The following is an 18,923-nucleotide window of genomic DNA, read 5'->3' as shown; positions in this document are numbered from 1 at the left end:
AGGTGAGCTATACCGGCACCCCAAAACAGTTACATTTCTTGAGTGTTAACGTTCACTCTCTTCTGGGGCTTTCAGCTGCCTCTCAGTGCGATAATGAAGACAATCAGATGAAATAGTTAAACCAGCCTGAGCTACAACACGGACATTTAGAGGCCACTTACAAACTGCAAACTGATTTCAGCTCACATTCAAAACTCATATTTTCACATTTGCACAGAGCAACAATCAGATCAGAACACAAACCTCAAGTGTAATCATGTATATTTTATTTCATGAGTAAAAAAAAAAAACAAACAATGATTCAACATAAAAAACTGTTAAAATTGTCCTAACAACCTAATAGATTATAATGTGAAAATAAGTTTGTTAAATGTGCAAAAGGTATAAATGCTAAAGTCTTAGTAAACAAAAAAGAAATGCAAATGGTTGGAGATACAGAAAAACAACAACAGGAAACTACATAAAAGTACAACTTATTTACAGCTTAAATACAGTAGAAAAAGATAGTGTGGACATTTTCTTTATGCACTACTTTGCATGGACGGACAGCCCTTAAATTAATTACATTTTGTTTTCTACATCAGATTTCCTCTATTGAGGGCAACAGTAATTATCAGTTTTAACTGAGGTTTAATTTCTTCCAAATGAATGATAATACATCCTCAATCAAAATAATCAGAACCTTTTACACCCCATGTTCTCATACTGCGTCAGTAGGCTGGTTTGTTTAGTACTTATTCTGCTCTAACTGCCTGTAAACTAAACCAGAGACTCATCCAGTTATTCATAAATGAGGTCCGTAGCTTTTATTTCATGAGTCAGTTCACCGTGGTAAAAACAAAATCCTACATTAAATGATCCCTCCGGGTCACTGGCCTACACTGCCTCTCCACCTTGTGACACAAAGAAATCCAGATTAGAGACTCGAGGTCGAGAGACTTTAATGTTAGCTGTAGATGGATAAAAAGGAGCAAGCTGACCTGGAATGTCACCATCTACAGTATGTTTGAACATCTAATCTTTTCACACTGATAAATACTGTAACATCGTGTGCATTTGCCGTAGATGATGAAGCAAATAGAAAAAACTAAACTACATCCCTTTTAAATTAGCTGCAAAAGGGACTATCTGTGCTGCTTTAAAATACACTGATGACAATCTGTGTCTTTTTAATGCCTTTAAATTTCAGAGCTCCAGAGATTTGAAGTCAGAAAGTACCAAGAGACAAACCAACACATTGCTGGTTTGGGTAATTTATTATTATTATTTTATTTATTTTACCTGTGTTGACCGTAACAAAACACTAAATACCAACAGGTAATGATGAATATCTGATCAGGTGGGTTCATATTGTAGGCTGAGAAGATCATAACCAAAGAGGAGTCCAAATTAAAAATCTGATCAGAGTTTCAGCAATCCTACACCTTCAGCAGGCTGAAAGCTGTGCTGTTCTACTGGCTTGTAAATGCACTTGTTAATTAAAAGTCCTACCAACACTGAGCCCCTAATGTAAACCGCTACAATATTTCTGTAACTATAGTTGTCAGCATTTTGTTTCCAGTCTTATATCAGTCATAAAAATGTGTCTTGGGCCTGGATCTAAAGGCACCTCTCTTCGAGCTGTCCAGATCGTCCTTGCTGTGGAACGAAACACTCTGTACGATCTGAGACGTCCTCCAGCGAAGCTTCTCCAGTTTGGGTTTCATCCTGCTGAGTGAAGAATTCCTCCTGACGGGTTTCTCTCTGGGTCGGTCCTCCCCGTCCATAGAGTCACAGTCAGAGGGGTGAAGCAGCCTGAGCGGCTTCAGGTTGGACTGGAGAACCTTAGAGAACCTCCAGCGGCCTTCATCCCTGCGGTCTGCTTTCTGGGACTCGGAGTGCTCGTATGCACCTATGATATCCCGTATGTCCATGCTGACATTGTCGGTGAGGTACTGGCAGGCCTTCCTCCCGCTGTAGTCTCTGATGTCTACGTCTGCGTTGTAGGCACCCACCAGGAGCTTCACCACCTCCATGTGGTTGTGCATGGCAGCTATGTGCAGCGGCGTGTAGCCGGTGTTGGAGCGAACATCCACATTGATGGGAACATTGTGCTGCTTGGCAAAGTTAACAATCAGGGCTATGAGCTCTGGTTTGCCGTGCTTGGCTGCCCAGTGCAGGCAGTTGAAACCGGTGACAAAGTCCTTCCTCAGGATGAGGCTGGGCTCTGCAGTGAGGAGGAGTTGCAGGCTGCCCCACTCGCCATCCGAAGCACACATCATCCACTCGTGCTCCACGGGGTCCAGGGTCACGGATGCCCTGTCGTCGTCCAGGCTGCAGGACACCAAGGAGGCCGAGTCGCTGTCGCTCCTGGAGGAGAGGTGGACCGAGTTGCGAAACACCATGTTGCGCCTGACCTGGGGCGAGCTGTTCATCATGAGCTCCAGGAAGTGTTTGCGGCTGCCTTTGGGGGTGACATTGCCTTCACTCCCTGACAAACTGTCCAGGTGTCCTTCATCCTCCTCACTGTCTGACCCTGGCTGTCCAGATACACACTTTGTCGCCACATTATTCTCCTCTTCTTTCAGGTCTTCTAGTGAAAGCAGCTCAGCTTGCCTGTCAGTAGGATTCAGACCAGCAGTCGCTGTGAGTACCTGCCCTGTACTACCGGTTTGTGCAGGCCCAGGCAGGGTGAACACAGATCCCTCAGCAGGGAGCGGCGACGCTTCAATCACCGCAATTTCTGGTATGTTGGGTGATTTTCCAGCCAGCTCCTTCTCTGTGGAGTCTCTCTTCTCTCGTTTGAAGCTTCCTCTGTTCCCCATCTCACCTGAGCTGTTGTCCAAGTCCTCCTCTATGCAAACAAACTCATGACACTCGCTCCTGCTGTCTCTTTTGTCCCGGACAATAGTTTCAGTGGGGAAAGCATGCGGAACTCTCACCTGGCTGTCAGTTCCGTAACCTGAGCCAGGTGCTGTTTGTTGTTGTCCCGCGGCGTGAGGCTCCTCCCGGCTGCCGTCCGTTCGCTCTGCACCGGCGGTGTAACGGACTTTCTCCTCTTCTGTCCTTAAATTGTCCCGTAGCGAAACGTGGAACTTCTTTCTCAAGTTTACATATTTAACTCCATCCTCGGTTTTCACAAAAGCAACGTTGTCGACGTAGTTTTTAAAGCTCTGCCGAACGGCCGCCTTCTTCTCCGGTTCCTCCGGGAAAACTTCTTTAAAGTGTTCAATTAAATCCGTGTTCCTCACTTTGCCTCCTTTCTCCCTCAGATAGCTCAGAATAGCCTCCTGGGTGCACTCTGTCATCGTAAACTTCATTAATGCGGTCACGTAGCATCTGAATACACTCCAGGGTTAACGGCTAAAGAGGCAAAACAACACACGTCCCCGTCCCTTTACCGAATTATGCGCCGGATAATCCCCCGGTACAGAAATGAACGCAGTAGAGCCGTTAGTTCAGCTGAAAACTGGTGACATGTACGTCTTTTCCCTGCGTTTTACTTCTAGCGTTCTCCGCCTCCTAGCAACCGAGTTCAGGACTGTACCATTCAGTCTGGGGGAGGGGTGGCGTGTGAAAAATGTATCTCTATTTACTGCACAAATCTATAAATAATTGTATATATTTTGTTATTGACACGTCTAAAATGAAATTATATATATATATATTAAAATTACATATGAGTGACACATTAATTTCTTTTTTGATTTTGCTTGTTTTTCGAAAGTGGTTTTCACTGCAAGTTGGCATGACCAGCTCTGCACTGAGGCCACCTGTCTGTTTAAGACAATACAGATGGATGACAAACGTGGACAACAGTGTGCTATGGCATTGATTCACCAAGTCTTTGGAACTCAATGCTGACAGGTTAGCTTCATAAGTGTTCAACTGAATAGAGAGCTGGTGACTGTGATTGAAACAACATATGATTCACCTTTCTCGTCTTCTTTTTTTTTTTTTAGCTCACCTTATTTTGTGTTATGTGGATGTGGATGACAGCCCAGCGTAAAAATGAAACCATTTCTGGAATGATGTGTTGTGGTGGAATTTTGTAACAGTAATTTTGTAGACAAAAAAATAAATTCACCTGTATTGTTTTGGTGAAATTTCAAGGTAATAATGTTTCAGATTAAACTGTAAACAACAGCAAAATGAAGTAGAGATGTACGCAGAGGTGAAGGGAAACAATTGCAAATAAACTAGGTGAATAACATAAATGAAATATATTATTTTGCTTTATGTTTTTTGTGCAATCCGTGGTTGCCGTTTTATGTTGTGGGAAAACATAGGCTGGTTGCTGTGTTGCAAAACAGGACTGACTGAGAAAGAGCAGTGGCCTGACTCATCCCACAGGTACTGAAACTTGCACAAGGTGGGTGATGTTTCACTGCCACCTCAGCTCTACAGACAGGATGTGTCACATCATGTTCAGAAGTCAGGATTATCGAGAATACTGCATAAATCCTCAGTTTGGTGTCAACAGTCTAGTGACTGGCTTGAGTTTCTTATGTGCACCATGTGTTTTCTAAAGCATAAATCTATGAGAAGGGTTTTATTCTGCAAATATCACATGGGGCTTGCAAAGTGCTCTACAATTACCTAATAAGCAAATCAGACATAATCAGCTTTAAAAAAAAAAAGTAGGTACACAGTTCTTACAGTAAAGCAGAACCACGCTGCATTTTAAAAACTCTATTTACCTACTTTATGGGCACTGTTTCATTTCAGCTCAGCGTGAGTCTCTGCTGCTGTTTTGCTGCTCTCCTCTGGGTCATTCTATCTTGAATCATCCAATTTTTAGAGCAGTTTTTGCTAAAAATTTTTAGCTTGATATATTTAAAAAAAAAACTGTACATCCACTTTCAGTATCTTTATTTGCACATTGAAATATGAGGCTATGTTTGGATGTTAATATCTCAGGAACTACTGCCAAGAACTGCCAAAAATCACACAAGAATTTCCAAAGAAGAAAAAAAAAAAGTGAAAACTATGATCTGACCGCCTAACTTGAATCTAACAAAATGCCGTTTAAACTAAACCTCTGCATGTTTTACACATGCTATAAAAACAGTTGAAGTCATGTTCAAAACTTGTGATATAAAAAAAAGAAGTGTAGAAAAAAAACCCTCTCCTAGCAAGGACAGCCAAAACTAGGCGCCTCATTTCATTCCTTCCCTTCATGACTCATTTCATAAAGGTCTTGTGCCAGTGAGCCGAATCCAAAATGTTTTGTAACTGTAGTGTTTCTCCATCTCTACCAGTCACAGAATAAATGCAACCCTAATCTCTATTCCTCAGCACTACACAGGATTTCTGTCAGTTTAGAAGGATCAGTCACATTATCAGATGAGGAAATGATTATTAGGTGTTGATTTGAACTTATGACCAAATGAAGCAGACAAGACTGTATTTATATGCTATACATTGTTTTTTCTGTTAAAAATGTGGCAAAAACTGTGTCTGGTCGGTATAATGAGATTGTAAAAATCGCAACGCACTAATGAGGCTTACCGTGGCTTTCGATTTAAAAGGGAACCTACTGTTCTGATTCTCGGGTAAAGAACTCTAATTCTTCGGAAAATGGATGAATGGCATGACGGATTACAAAAGTCAAGCCTTTGTATGTTTACAAAGACACTGTATTAAGATGAATTTGAACCAGTGGCTGCCTGCAGGTGATATTAAACAATCTAATACATACCTCAGTGCAGGAAGCCTGTGTGGTCCTGTGAATGACACTTCTATAAGCACCTTACTATCTCAAACAATCAACACAGAGAGCAATACAGGGACATGTGTATGTTGCCATGTATTGGTGAGAAACATGTACTGCTACATGTGACTGCTGCAGCTAAACTGCAAAGACGTGGTGCTAATTTTTACTGATGCTGCTTTATGATCGCTCAGCACACGAAACACGTTCCACACATACAGTTGGTGACAAAAAAAAAAACACTGTACACCATTATATACAGCAGCTGAACTATGGAAATTCAGTTCCTATATTAAATGTGTTTGAAATATTGAATTGGCGACATCCAAACAGAAGTACGCTGTCAGTGCATGCCAGCCAGCGCAGTTAGCCAGGTTTGCGCAATCCAGGGTGAGGCTCAGCTGGCAGCTGCCTCACCGGCTTGTCTTCCAAGCATTTAAATGGGAAATTGCAAAAATTGAGCAATTTAAAAATTACCAAAATTGGTGAGGCTAAATGGAAAAAATGAAGACTTGATAGTACAAATCACTGGATAAATACAACCATTTAAATTATTTTATCATTATATATTTTTTTCTTTCCGTGATGTCAGCCTCACCTGCCTCCCCTGACCGCACGTCACTTTTAGTAATAAATATTTTGTGCATATACAGTTGTTTCTTGTGTTTTCTATAGCTTACTTGGAGTCATTTTATGTGTCCAATCTTATGATTACCAAAGCTCAAATTTAATTCCCTGACATTATAAAACACTCTTGACTGATGACCAACAGTTTATCAGAATTATTGTGCTGACTCAGAGATTACATCAATGGACGAATAATTTAAAGGTCGGTTTGATCATTTTAATTAATGCAATAATTTTCTTTATTGTGGAGACAAGTCTACCTTATTTCCCCCCTTACACCATCAATATATGAATCAATTAAAGACTGAGAAATGTGGATTACAGGTCACTCATTGTGAGTTTTTATTAAAAAACAACATTACACTCCACAACCAGCAGAACGAACAAAACACAGCACTCGGTTCGGCCACAGCAGCAGCAGGTCACTGTGCTGTTTGTTTCAAATCCTTTAGAGTTGGTAGGATATTGTCCAGGTGACTCACTCCTGTAACAAACACACAAAGTGCAGCATCAGTGTGATTTTCTTCTCTGTTGGAAATTATAGTAACATTCACCTAAAATGTGAGCCAGTTAAGGCAGAAGAGATATACAGTCAGGCATATTCTCAGGAAGCTGAAGTTTCACTCAGAAATTTATGTTCTGTATATCTGTATAAGTGACTGACTGTGGAAGTCAGTAGAAGAGCTGTTTGTAGAAATATTAAACAGTCATTACATCGTTTGTCCTCCAGAGTGCAGTGATGACATTGTTTTCAAATTTTAAAACATCCTAACTACTACAAAAACTTTCACCTTATGTATGTTTAAAGTGAGGCTCTACGTAAGATTGTTTTAAATGTATATGTCATATGCTTTTCTCTGATACAAATCTTGTATTAAAATACTACTGTGTCAGGTAAAGTCAGGAGTGTAACGCAGCTATCACTGTGTCAACTTTACCTAGAGTCTGTAAGATTTCTGTAACGAGGGCATGGAAAGCAGGGAAGAACTCCTCATGCTGCTTCACTTTGGTGATGATGCTGGAAAACAAGATACATGCGTGAAAATCGAATCATTTAGCAGTCTGGATTACTGTAGCTCCTCAGAACAATACTCCTGTGCTGCTGGTACCTGACACTCCAAACTATAATTGCAAGTTCTGTATATGTGAACCTGTCAATGTCAGCGTCTCCCAGCAGATCATGCAGTCCTGCAGTGTGTTCAGTAGAGGAGACCAGCCTGGAGACCTGGTGCACCACTTCGGCAGGAGGAACCCTTTCATCTGAAAGAAAACCACAAATATTAACTAAACATTTGTAGTCTTGGTAGCTGGGCTTGCACTACAGGAGTTTTGGAGGCGAGATCTGGTCTGGGATCTTGGTCTGATCAGAAGTTTACAAAGAGGTTACAGGGGTTTTCCAGTTTGAAACCTCCTAAACTGCTACATAAAGTGGTGCACTGCTCCCTGATTGTTCCCTCTGGCATGATAATATTAATGATATTCTGTAGTGTGAGCGCTCCATCATTTTCCATTCTTGTAGTGTATGTCTGAGATCTGAAAAGAATATCTGTAAAGTTTAGTTAGGATTTTAAAACTTCTAGAGTGCTAGTCTGGTAACAGTTTTATCAGAAGCAAACAGTGGTTTAACTTCTTCTTAACTACTGTAACAATATCAAAATTAAGGATGGAAGAGGTTACTGAGGTCCAGAATGTCCCGGAGGTTCTTCATGGCATTGGTCATCTCCCCGAGTCGAGTGTAGACCGCGTTCATTCGTGGGTAAACCCCACTGAGTGATGTAACATCAAAGAGCTTCTGGAAATGAGACACCATATAGCCCAGATTGTACGGAGTGGGGCTCCTGAGGGCCTGGCAGGACAAACAACAACACAGAAAATACTTTCCAATAAATAAGCAGGTTTCACTGGATTCTGGGAGGATTTCATACCCAGCAGGGATACATTCAGCAGCCTTTGAGACCTAACTGTCAGAGCACCATGGAGTGTACAGCCGTGACTTGACAGTCGGACACTAAATGTAAAACCTTCTTTTATGTCGGATAGCAGGCTGTCGGATTGTCAAGACAGAGGTCGAGATACAAGGAGGGCTTGATGCTTGAAGGGTAGTTTGTTGTTAATATTTATTGTTTATAGTTGTTATAATAACTAGTGTATTGTTAGAACACTACACGTCGTTGGATTTCACACCTAATTGACCGGTGCGATTGTGCACGTTCCGGACAATTGCACCCCATCGGAGCGCACCCTGGGGGTGGAAGTGGCCAGAACACACAGGCAGGGTTTGGCTGCTGATGCTGGTTTAGTTAGCGGTCACAGTTCTGTTTCCACTGTCAGTGGTGGCAGCGGCGGGAAGATACGCTCCATCGTTACCATCCGTGTTTACTTCTGCAAACAATGAGCATGCTCGCTCATGTGACGTCGTTGTGTCCTCTTCTGCGCATGCGGGACACTTTTGGGTCATATTGTTCACACAGGAAATCACATACAAGTCGCATTTCATTGGAAATGTGAACGAACTCGCAAAAAATTGGATTTCACAAAAAAATCCGAATTGACCATTAAGTCCTGCAGTCTGAACGTCACCAATCTGTCGGATTAAGTCAGATAATATGCCATTATCCTTCTTTGTGACATAAAATGTCATGTCAGAGTCGGAATCCAAGGCTGTCGGTATGCTATGGCTATTTTTAATGGGTTTTCGGATTGTTAAGGGTCGGATTATCAAGTCATGACTATATGTGTACTACTGAATATACATTCAATCCAAGCTAAAGTTAGTAGAAAAATACTCAACCTTCTGATCATTAGTTGAAGTGGTTTCCAGCATGGCGTCCACAAGCAACATCATGTCCTCAACCTTCACTTCTTCAGCAGAATTATGGGCACCATCACACAGCTGCCAGGGCATCAGTCTGGCCGAAAGTTTATTTAAGCTGTGCTGAAGATCCTAAACACAATCACACACAAGATATCCCTTAAGCTCAAAGTAGAGCATCTTCATCAAAGAAAGAAAGAAAATCAAATCAATCAGGTATAATGCAAAAAAAAAAAAGGAAAACAACATTTGTTGAAGCCAAATCATACTGCTGTTGAGTTATATGTTTTGGTAAGATTGTCACTTTACTATGTGGAGTGCCCTGCAATGAACTTATGTTGTGAATTGCCGCTATATAAATGTAACTGAACTGCGACATAGAGAAAGAAAAAAACATCTTCTACATTTCTTAAAAACAAATACAGTGTGTCCGATCAACTACAACTGTGGTTTAGGATACTCAAGCGTGCAGATAGCTGGTTTTTACCTTCAGCAGATGGAGCTGCTGGGCCCATAGGTCCAGTGTGGGGAGGAGAGCCTGGAAATCAGTCAGCTCCGAGTCAATTGTGGAGGGTTTCTGTTTGTGGAGTTGAAACGGAGCACTGGGATCCATCACAACTGCATTGATTTCATTCAGCACCTGGAATGGCAGGTAGAAAAAAAGGAACTTAACATCACTTATATCTAAGAAAGTGGATTTCAGGAAAGAAAAATAGGTCGAAGAACTCTGCTAAAAATATTCACAAGATTAAGTGGAGATCACACTTACATTACGATAGCGGGCACACAACCTGGCTTCCCTGGCTTGGTCACTGATGTTCTCACTAATCTCAGTTGTGTTGTCTTCTTTGGGCAATCTGCAAATATGGTTGGTTCTGGGCATGAGTGGTGTTCTATTTAGATCAACACCTGAAGAGATTCTGAAGAGTTCAGCCCTTTGGTCATTTACTCAGTGTGATGAAGACTGGCTCAGAAACCATGTGATGGATACTTCTGTCTGCTATGCTCTGGAAAACTTCAGGCTGGTTCACAAATTTTATGGCAAGTGATCCATTAAAATGAAGCAAAATGTGCATTGCTACTGCATGAAGGATTACCCAGGGTAAGTTATGGAGAGATGTACCAATCAACTTCTTGAAAATTCGCCCAACACATTTGTCACTACTGCATTGATTGATTTATTTTTTTAAAACCCTGACATTTCCTCCATAAGAATCTTTTTAATGTGGTGTGTGTGTTGCCTTCTTATTCGGAGATATACCGATCAGCCGCTAAATTTCTCTCTGTGTTTTATTTACACCCAGAAAGGCTGTGTATATGAGAGAAAAACAAAGAAAATCCACTTAACCATAAAGAAACCATAAGCTGCATCTCTGGGCTCCAATGTAAACACCCTGTATGTAAACAACTCTTTTATTATATACAGTCTGTTTTAATGCAATTCAAACATTTTAACAACTGTTTTAGTGCTGCTGAAATATAATGAAGCAATACTAAATACAGAGTTATGAATCATAACACTGATAAGCAATAAAACCACTGTTGCAATGTATGTTTTCAGACTTGGAATAATAAAGATTATCTACAGTACAGTTTTTTATAGAAACACAAACTCTAAAGACTTTAAAGTAGCTTCACAGAACACACTTACAAGTGTTCCTACCTCATGTTACTGTTTTTGTTGAATCCTTCCAAATGGCGCAGTTTGTGTCTGTAGATCTTTACTTCTTTAACCATGCGAAACCTAAACAAGGAAAAAAGTCAAAACATTTTTTCACTTCTAAGATGTTGTTGTAGGAGACAGAAATTACAGTTTCTTTTATTTTTAATTTATTTATTTATTTATTTTTTACATTTTACTGGGTTTTAAGGGAAATGGTGTAATATTGAAATGTTGTCTCGCCGTAATCCTAACCAAAACGGACTGGAAAAAAAATCTGAAACCAAAACTTATTCTGAAAAACAATACGACACCAGCCAGGACAATGTGATGAAAATAGATTAATCAACTACTGAAGAAAACAAAAAAAGAAAACCAGACAAACTTCGAAGGCGGAAGCCCAAAGAAAGAGACTACAATCTCTACCCAAGAGCACAAATCAGAACAAACTCTAACCTATCTGAGGAAATCAGAAAACAGTATGACACTAAACATGACTAGAAGGAACCAGAGAGAAGTTACAACGTGTGATGGCCAGTGCATTTCCTTTAACTTCCCACCCCAAAATCCTGGGTCGACGGACATGGCAGGGGAAGTTATCGAGACAGATTTCAAAAACCTATCCATACTTTCTAATTAAGTCACACAATAGTAGCTGTTTAGTCCAAACATTCCAGGACATCCAGAACCAGTTTCTGTCTAATGAAACAAACATAAAGCCCAGGATCAGTTAAATGTATTTCTTACCCGACAAGATACAGTTTCCACTACTGCTACAGAAAAACTTTCATATATACATATATATATATACATAAAAAAAACAAAAACATTTTTTAAGACATATTAAAACAAACAGAAAATGGGTGAATGTAATTTTGCAGCTGTGAGCCTCATAGGGTTGAGGAATTCTTAACATCCATGCCTTTTTAAGGGTATTTTTGAATTTGGCAAACGGAAAAAGCTTACAGCTGTCAAACTGTGACACCAAAATGAATGTATGAGGCTTTATCTGAAAGTTAACATTCCAGTTTCTGAAAATGTGTTTATTTAGCTGTTACCCTGGAGTCTGTTAAGAGTTAAGTGCTGGGAAACACACAGAAACACAGTCAACATGAATACTGACAGCACAAACGTGGACCAACAGATTCATACCCACCTTTTGTCCAACTCTTTCTTCAGGTTCTCAACTTCACTCTTTAGCTCTTCTACCTGAGATTTGCTTTCCTCTTGCTGCTCCTGATATGCCTTGGAAGAAAAGAAAGAGTGTCACTTAATGTTTTGGGGAAATAAATTCTGAAAATTAAACAGTTTAAATTACCTTGAGAATAGTTTTGTAAGATGGAGTAACACTGATGGATGTCGTCTTAGCTCTCGTTGGACCAGACATTTTAGACCATTCGGATTCTCCTCTGACAGATCTGTGAAGAAAACAGCAAAATTAGAGGCAAGACTGTATATTAACAGGTTTAGTCGACATGTTAATGACAGCCAAAGCAGCTATTTAAACACAGACATTTTGCACCTAGAGATTTATATGAACCACGCTGAGCCTTTGATTGTATACATAGATGATTCTACTACTCTAGTGTTGCACGGAGAAAGAGAAGACACAGGAGTTACGAGTTGACAAGTTAAATACAATAAGGACCTGGGGTGGTGTTGAGGTAAAATTCAATAGTCCTCTGAGCATCCAAAGAGAGCTAAAGGGAGCCCAGCCTGTCATATTGTAAGGAAAATATAATTTTTATTTATTTTTTGACCAGAATGAATTCATTTGTGGCCAAGCTTGGGGACTCAAAATTTAGGATGCCTTCCCTCACAAAATGCCTAAAAAAAGTATAAGCTTAATCAAAGAAGCACACTTGTTTCCTAAATAAAAGTTTATGTACTTTTACACATCATGTACCAAATGCGTTGTTCAGCAATGCTCAGGTAAAGGCATCGCACCTGGAAATTTATGTACAAATCAAAAAACTAGGGACTTTGTAGATATGTTCAATGGCGTATATCAGCATGCCACACATCATCACTTGTGTGTTTTGTCGGAACGAAGTCTGCTGACAAACACCACTGCACTGCTATTTTTTGTACCATCATGGAACGTGTAGACAGACATTAGGAGGCAAGCATTACCTGAGCTCATCCTGCAGCTGAGATATTTTGGTCTCATAGAAGTCGATCACATCCAACACCCTGCAGATAAAACAACAGCAGTGAACTCAACACACCTCTAGTTGTTGTTAACTCTAAACTGTTCTGAACTATTCCTGAACAATTCCTGTGTATTATGTAAACTATGTTCCAAAACAAATAAGGATTGTTTCGTCAGTCATGTGAGATTTTGAAATGTAATTGTTGTTACTGCTGATCTGCAGCAGAGCTCTGCAGGTTGACTTTCTTGAAGATGCTCTGGTATGTCTGACTCTGTCGAGCAAATCGTCGCTCTTCTTCTTTGATGGTGAAATAGAGTTTCTTTTGAAGCTGAGCTGCTTCCTCCTTTTGTTTAGACAGCTTCTGCTCCAGAGAATGACATCGTTTCTGAAAAGATTAAACACAAATGCAGTTCAGTACTTAAACCAGGCTCTCTTGAACAATGAATAATTACTGAACATGTTGATATGTGATATTTAAGTATACATGCGTGCAACCCGATTAGCATGTGCTCTTTATAAGAAAAAAATAAAAAATAAAAATCAAGTAGTGAATTTAATAGATCCACCTGCTCACAGTACAGTGATTAGAAGCATTATTTGGCCAAAATAACAAAATTTTCACTACCCTATTGCTCTATTTGCAAAATCTGTCTCCTTTTGACTTCATTCTTTTCCCCCTACTGATGGTACTCGACATGCATACAGAGCTGGACTTTCAGGGACAGCATTGCAGAAGCACTGGGAGCAGTGTATTGCTACACAAGGACACTACTTTACATGGGATAGTGGCCAAATATAAATCATTGTATGTGTCCGTTATTGTCCTTTCTCTGGGGCCATATTTGAAAATGTAACAAAAAAAAAAGGCTGGCTCAGTGACACACCTGTGCATCTTGTTTTTCTTGCTGCAGCTGCTGTGCGTGGCTGTGTTGCTGGGAAACCTTGCCGAGGTAGCGATCCTCCAGGTCCTGGACTCTGGTCTTCACCTCGTCCAGCAGCCCCTCCAGCTCTGTGGCTCTCTGGGACTGCTGAGCTGCTCGGCTCATGTGCTGCTGAACCTCCTCTCTGACAACAGACACACACATACACAGGAAAGACAACATTGCAGACAACATATGAAATGTTTGTCTCTCTCCTGTTTCAACATATTTCTGTAAAGAAATGGTTTTGCGCTTTGGTGTAGAAAATCGTGACTGAGTTGAGGCTTTTGAAACAGCAGATTTATGGTTTTGAAATGACACCTTCAACGATTATAAACAGTGAGGATGAAGTGTTCTGGCATCTACACACTTGAGCACGAAGTGTGTCTGTGGCAAATAAATGTATACGATTATTGATGTAACACAACAGCAGCTTTATAAGTAGTACGCTGTACTTATTAGAAACTCATAGTTACAGTCAGCTGCTTTCCATCTCATCACTCTGTAACCCAGCTTCAGGTTTATCAAATCAAATTAAATCAAGTTTATTGTCATTTTGCTGTACATACACAGTAGTACAGGCAAGATGAGAGAGCGTTTCTTCAGGATCATTCAGCCACAAGTTTTGCGGATGCATGTCTTGGATAAGACACTAAACGTTCATTGTCGCTGTCTCCTGAAGGGGCCGCTGTGTCCATGCGTGCTGCCATTCATTGAACATGGTGAACCTCTTCAGGTCCTGGTAGGTCTTCAGGGACACAAAGACACACACGATGGTGTGATGATGGTGAAGCCGCAGATGCTGCCCAGAGCTAGCGGTCTGTCCGCCTGGAATAATGTTGTCTCCTTCAGCTGTATGTCTGTCTGGGATGTTTTCATGGAGCCATGTTTCTGTAAAAGCAAACACACAGTAGTCCCTCCACTCTCTGCAGGTTTCTCTCAGCAAACGTAGCTCATCCAGCTTGTTGTTGAGGGAGTGGACATTGGAGAGTAGGAGGAAGGTCCTGCTGGTCTGGAGGGGTTAGCCTTTAGCCTAGCATGGATCCTGCTGGTCTGGAGGGGTTAGCCTTTAGCCTAGCATGGATCCCGGCTCCCTTCCCTCTCTTTTGTTAACATTCGTACTGTTTGCACTTCCTTCTCTCTCGGGTAACTGCCGGCGTAAACTCCAAATGGATGCCGTGTTGGTGTAGTATGTCCAAGTCACAACCAATCGCCGCAATTCGAGCACCGTTCACTGTCCTGACGCACAGCAAAGTCTCCCGGCCACAAGTTTTGCGGAATGAACGTCTGGGATAGACAAGACACTCAAAACGTTCACTTTTGTTGTCTCCTGAAGTGGCCACTGCGTATATGTGCGCCACCAAAACCATGGCAAATAAGTTTACGCCTCATACCTGCACTGAGAAGTATATCCCTGTGATACTCATCTAATGCTGATGAGATTGGATGACAGGACGACAGGTGGTCCACACCACAATACATATACATTATTAAACACCCACAGAAATGCATACAGCAGTCATGTGAACACTAAAACAAAGACCCCCAGCTGTTATTGCCCAGTTTGACTTAAACTGTTCCACACATTGCAGCTAGATGACATTTGTCCTGTCAAAATAGTGATGTGACTATAATGGTTGCTTTAGGTTGAAAGCATAAATAGACAGTACTAGAGCAGTCATTAAAGTCAAATTTTCTTCTTTTAAGTTTTGAGCTTTACAAGTGTGTTTAGCAGCTACAAGGCTTAAATATATTGAAAACCTCACTTAACTAATATGCAGACAACTGTTATGGTGGTTTTGTCTTTTCTGGCAGTGCATCTTCCAGAATACTGCCTGTGTGTCTTCTCCTCAGGTACTCATGTATTTCATTAGTGCCACTGTGGTCAGCCATCAACGCTTTGCACAGTATGAACAAAAATGACTGATGTCATGACGCAGAAGAAAAACATTTAGCATTAAAGTTTATTTTAGTTGCATTGGTAGTGTCTAAAAATCATGTCATAATGTTCAGCAGGTTATTTGTTGAAACAAACAAGATGTGTCTACGTTTTTTTTCTTTAACATGTTTTTGTTTTGCAGCTTCATAATCAAGTAATTGGCTGATGCTAATTATGTCAACATAGCATTTTATTTAGATCTAATTGGTTTATCACCTGTTCCTAACCCTAGACTACATTTAAAGGCCCTCTCCAATTGTGTATTAAGGCATTTCAAATCTTCTGCTCTCAATAATAAATTGTGTCTTGCATGTTTTTTTTCTCCCGCACAAAAAGTGCAATTTACTTACATATTCTTAAAATCATATAAAATATTCTCCCCTTGTAAAATATTTAGAATCTTATTATGTGAATCACTATAATTATGTTACTGCTTTGGACAAAATGTGGCAGTGACTAACTTTTCAGGATGCTTTAAATATGTTAGGTTTCATTGTTGGGCTTACTTGAGTAGGTTGTTGGACTTGACGAGCTCCTGGATGAGAGCCTGTCTCCTCTCTGAGTCTGTCAGCATCGTCCTCAGTGTCGTCCTCACCTCACAAGCTGACTTCTTGTCCAGCAGGACCAAATCTAAGGACACATGGAGAGCAATACCACGGACACATCACTAATAAAGAATACTCATATTGTCCAATGTCCATCCCTAAAAACAAGGCATCTGCAAACTTCTCAAAGCCAAACATAAGTACTTTAACAGTCAACTAAACAACATAAATTACTGAATTCAAAACACTTCATCACTCTAATCTATTTAAATAGTAAAACTTCGCCAGAAAATCAAATCTAACTGCACTTACCTGAATGGTTCTTATTCTCAACAGGATCAGCAAAAAACACTGGCTTAAAACCATGATGCTGCAAAAGCCTGTTCACATCATCCCATTCCACCTGCTCCTGCTGCAACACAGACACAAACAATGAATTTCAGTGCTGCAGTTTTTAACTAAATATACATCTACTGCAAATATCTGAGGTTTTTGCTCTACCTGAAACTGCCTGTAGGTCCACAGGTACACATATGTCTTATTTCTTGACTGTAAACAATGTGCAATCCTGGTGTCCATATCAATTCTTAAAAATCTCTCACTCAATGCAAACCTAGCTCTTTAAGAAGGATCACTAGTTTGAATTTTTGCAGGACTTGGGTGCCTTTCCTAAATGATCTGGCTCCTGTCAAAACCCACTAATGATCAGGTTTCTGCAGCCTCCTCAGCTGAGAGGAGCTGCCACTTTTGAGGCTACACAAGGAATGAAAGGCGATACACTCATGCATGAGCTCCCTGACACCACTCCCCGCAAACACAAGCCTCTGGTGGTATCTAATGAGCATCATAATCGTATAGATAGAACGTTATTAATCCTGAAAGAAAATCTAGCACTGAATATTGCATAGAAAACTGGCAGTGACACTAAAGTGAAAAACATCATCGTGAAGTATTGCATATTTTAATGAAATATTGCGCATGATAGTGAAATATTGCATAAGATACTGAAACTGACATTGCGCACACTTCAGAAAGTAATATCGCAAAAGATATTTATATAATTAATGAAGCTAATCTTCATGCAGACATTGTTATGAAATGCAAAATGTGACTTACCTGTTCCATCTTTTTAAACCACTGCAGTAAATAAAATAAAAAGCACAGTGTTAATATCCAGAGAGCTACTGTAAGCCTCGATTAAGTTTTTCATAGCATTGACCAAATCTGAAGTTGAACTCCATTTTAAAAACTGGCCATTTAAATTTGATGGCCTGTCAGTAACAACATGCAACTCCAAATTAGAAAAAGTAACACCAAGTGGGAACCTTGAGGTTTTTCTGAAAAATTCGGCATACAAGTCACCAACTAACTTTTATTAAAATTACACTAAACTTGCCATATTTTCAAAGGAGCTCAGCGTCAACAGTGCAGTGCGAATTAACAGAAACGACAGTTTCTCCACGTACATTCCTACCTTTAATTCGTTCGACTACCAACAAATGTCGTGTTTATACAGTTTACGCCAGCAAACTGAGTAAACATTAGCATTATCAGGTTAACAGCTTGGTAAAGAGATACCTCCTCAGGTGTTTAAAAATCGACGTTTAATTTACTTTTGCAAAAACCCGAACCGGAATGGGCTGGGTTAGCATTAGCTCAAGTAGCTTACAAGGTGAGCGTTATCAGTAAATATTAACGATACATTTCATACGCTTTGTGGACTGTAAAGTAAAACATACAGCGTGAGTTATGGGATAAGTTACCCGTTTTTGACGCTGTAATAACCAGCTGCCTGTTTTTTCGACGGTCGAAACAGTAGATATGCCTCTTCCGTCATTCAAACAAGTGCGCGGTGACGTTTCCGTGGTAAACCAATGGCAAGAGGTTGTTTGACTTTTCCACCAATCAGCTTACAGAAGGTCGTAGCACAATGCTGCTGTACTAAACGATTGTGACCAGAAGATGGCAGCAAAAGTCCTCAACGCAGAAACATGAATTCTTTGAAGGGTATTTATGACAGTGGTCAGAAGTGTGCTTTGCGGCACCTGTTAAATTACTGCACTTCAGAAAAAAAAGGAATTTCAGTTGTGATTTTGGAGCAATTTACTACAATTTCAACCACCCAAAAATAATTCGTCATTTCTCGTAAAAAAAAAAAAATACAGAAAAAAATCATTTACATAATTAAAAAAAAAGAAAGAAAAAAAAATGCAATAGGGTGTCTCTTCATTTCAATGCTGATAGCACACAGCTCTTGCTGCCTATTGGATCATCAGTCCTGTTATCTCTTTTCTGTTTGTTGTCTTCTTGTCTTGTTCTCATGGCTGACTCTGTAATGTCAAAACTTGGATGTAAAAAAATTAATTCTTCTGCTAAATTTATAATAAAACTGAGATTCTTGTTGCTGGGTTGCAGCACATTGCAAGTCCATTGTATAGCCTTTTTTTTTTAGATATTGAATTTAATCTGTACTTCCACTTCCACTCCAAAGCAAAACGTGCAAAACTCGAAATGAATTGTAAATCTTGTCCTACACGATATCTGACATTTCTTTTGACTGTCTGCTGTCAGTGTA

General features: G+C 40.2%; 2 protein-coding genes across 3 annotated transcripts; both read right to left on the bottom strand.

The window, feature by feature from the left end:
- Window positions 1–249: 249 nt before the first annotated feature.
- On the bottom strand, window positions 250–3,384 carry LOC103375484 (ankyrin repeat domain-containing protein SOWAHC-like). The gene has a single exon (XM_008305785.1). The coding sequence runs from the start codon at window positions 3,297–3,299 to the stop codon at window positions 1,569–1,571; it is 1,731 nt and encodes a 576-aa protein (XP_008304007.1). The 5' UTR covers window positions 3,300–3,384; the 3' UTR covers window positions 250–1,568.
- A 3,249-nt stretch (window positions 3,385–6,633) lies between these two features.
- On the bottom strand, window positions 6,634–18,184 carry cep70 (centrosomal protein 70). Of its 2 annotated transcripts, none has more exons than XM_008305782.1 (17): window positions 18,112–18,184; window positions 17,465–17,485; window positions 16,661–16,760; window positions 16,310–16,433; window positions 13,829–14,009; window positions 13,154–13,329; window positions 12,925–12,984; window positions 12,110–12,209; window positions 11,948–12,036; window positions 10,795–10,875; window positions 9,901–9,988; window positions 9,619–9,771; window positions 9,111–9,263; window positions 7,997–8,165; window positions 7,471–7,579; window positions 7,258–7,337; window positions 6,634–6,803 (listed from the first exon to the last, which is right to left on the bottom strand). In XM_008305782.1, the coding sequence occupies exons 2-17, from the start codon at window positions 17,471–17,473 to the stop codon at window positions 6,742–6,744; spliced, it is 1,734 nt and encodes a 577-aa protein (XP_008304004.1). In that variant the 5' UTR covers window positions 17,474–17,485; window positions 18,112–18,184; the 3' UTR covers window positions 6,634–6,741. The 2 variants fall into 2 exon arrangements, with proteins under 2 accessions (XP_008304004.1, XP_008304006.1); XM_008305784.1 differs by lacking the exon at window positions 18,112–18,184 and adding an exon at window positions 17,823–17,876.
- Window positions 18,185–18,923: the final 739 nt, after the last annotated feature.

Source organism: Stegastes partitus, unplaced genomic scaffold (genome assembly GCF_000690725.1).
Source record: "Stegastes partitus isolate 25-593 unplaced genomic scaffold, Stegastes_partitus-1.0.2 Scaffold2618, whole genome shotgun sequence".
Classification (NCBI taxonomy): Eukaryota; Metazoa; Chordata; class Actinopteri; family Pomacentridae; genus Stegastes; species Stegastes partitus.
Note: the sequence above shows the minus strand (reverse complement) of the source record. Positions and strands in the feature narration are given on the sequence as shown.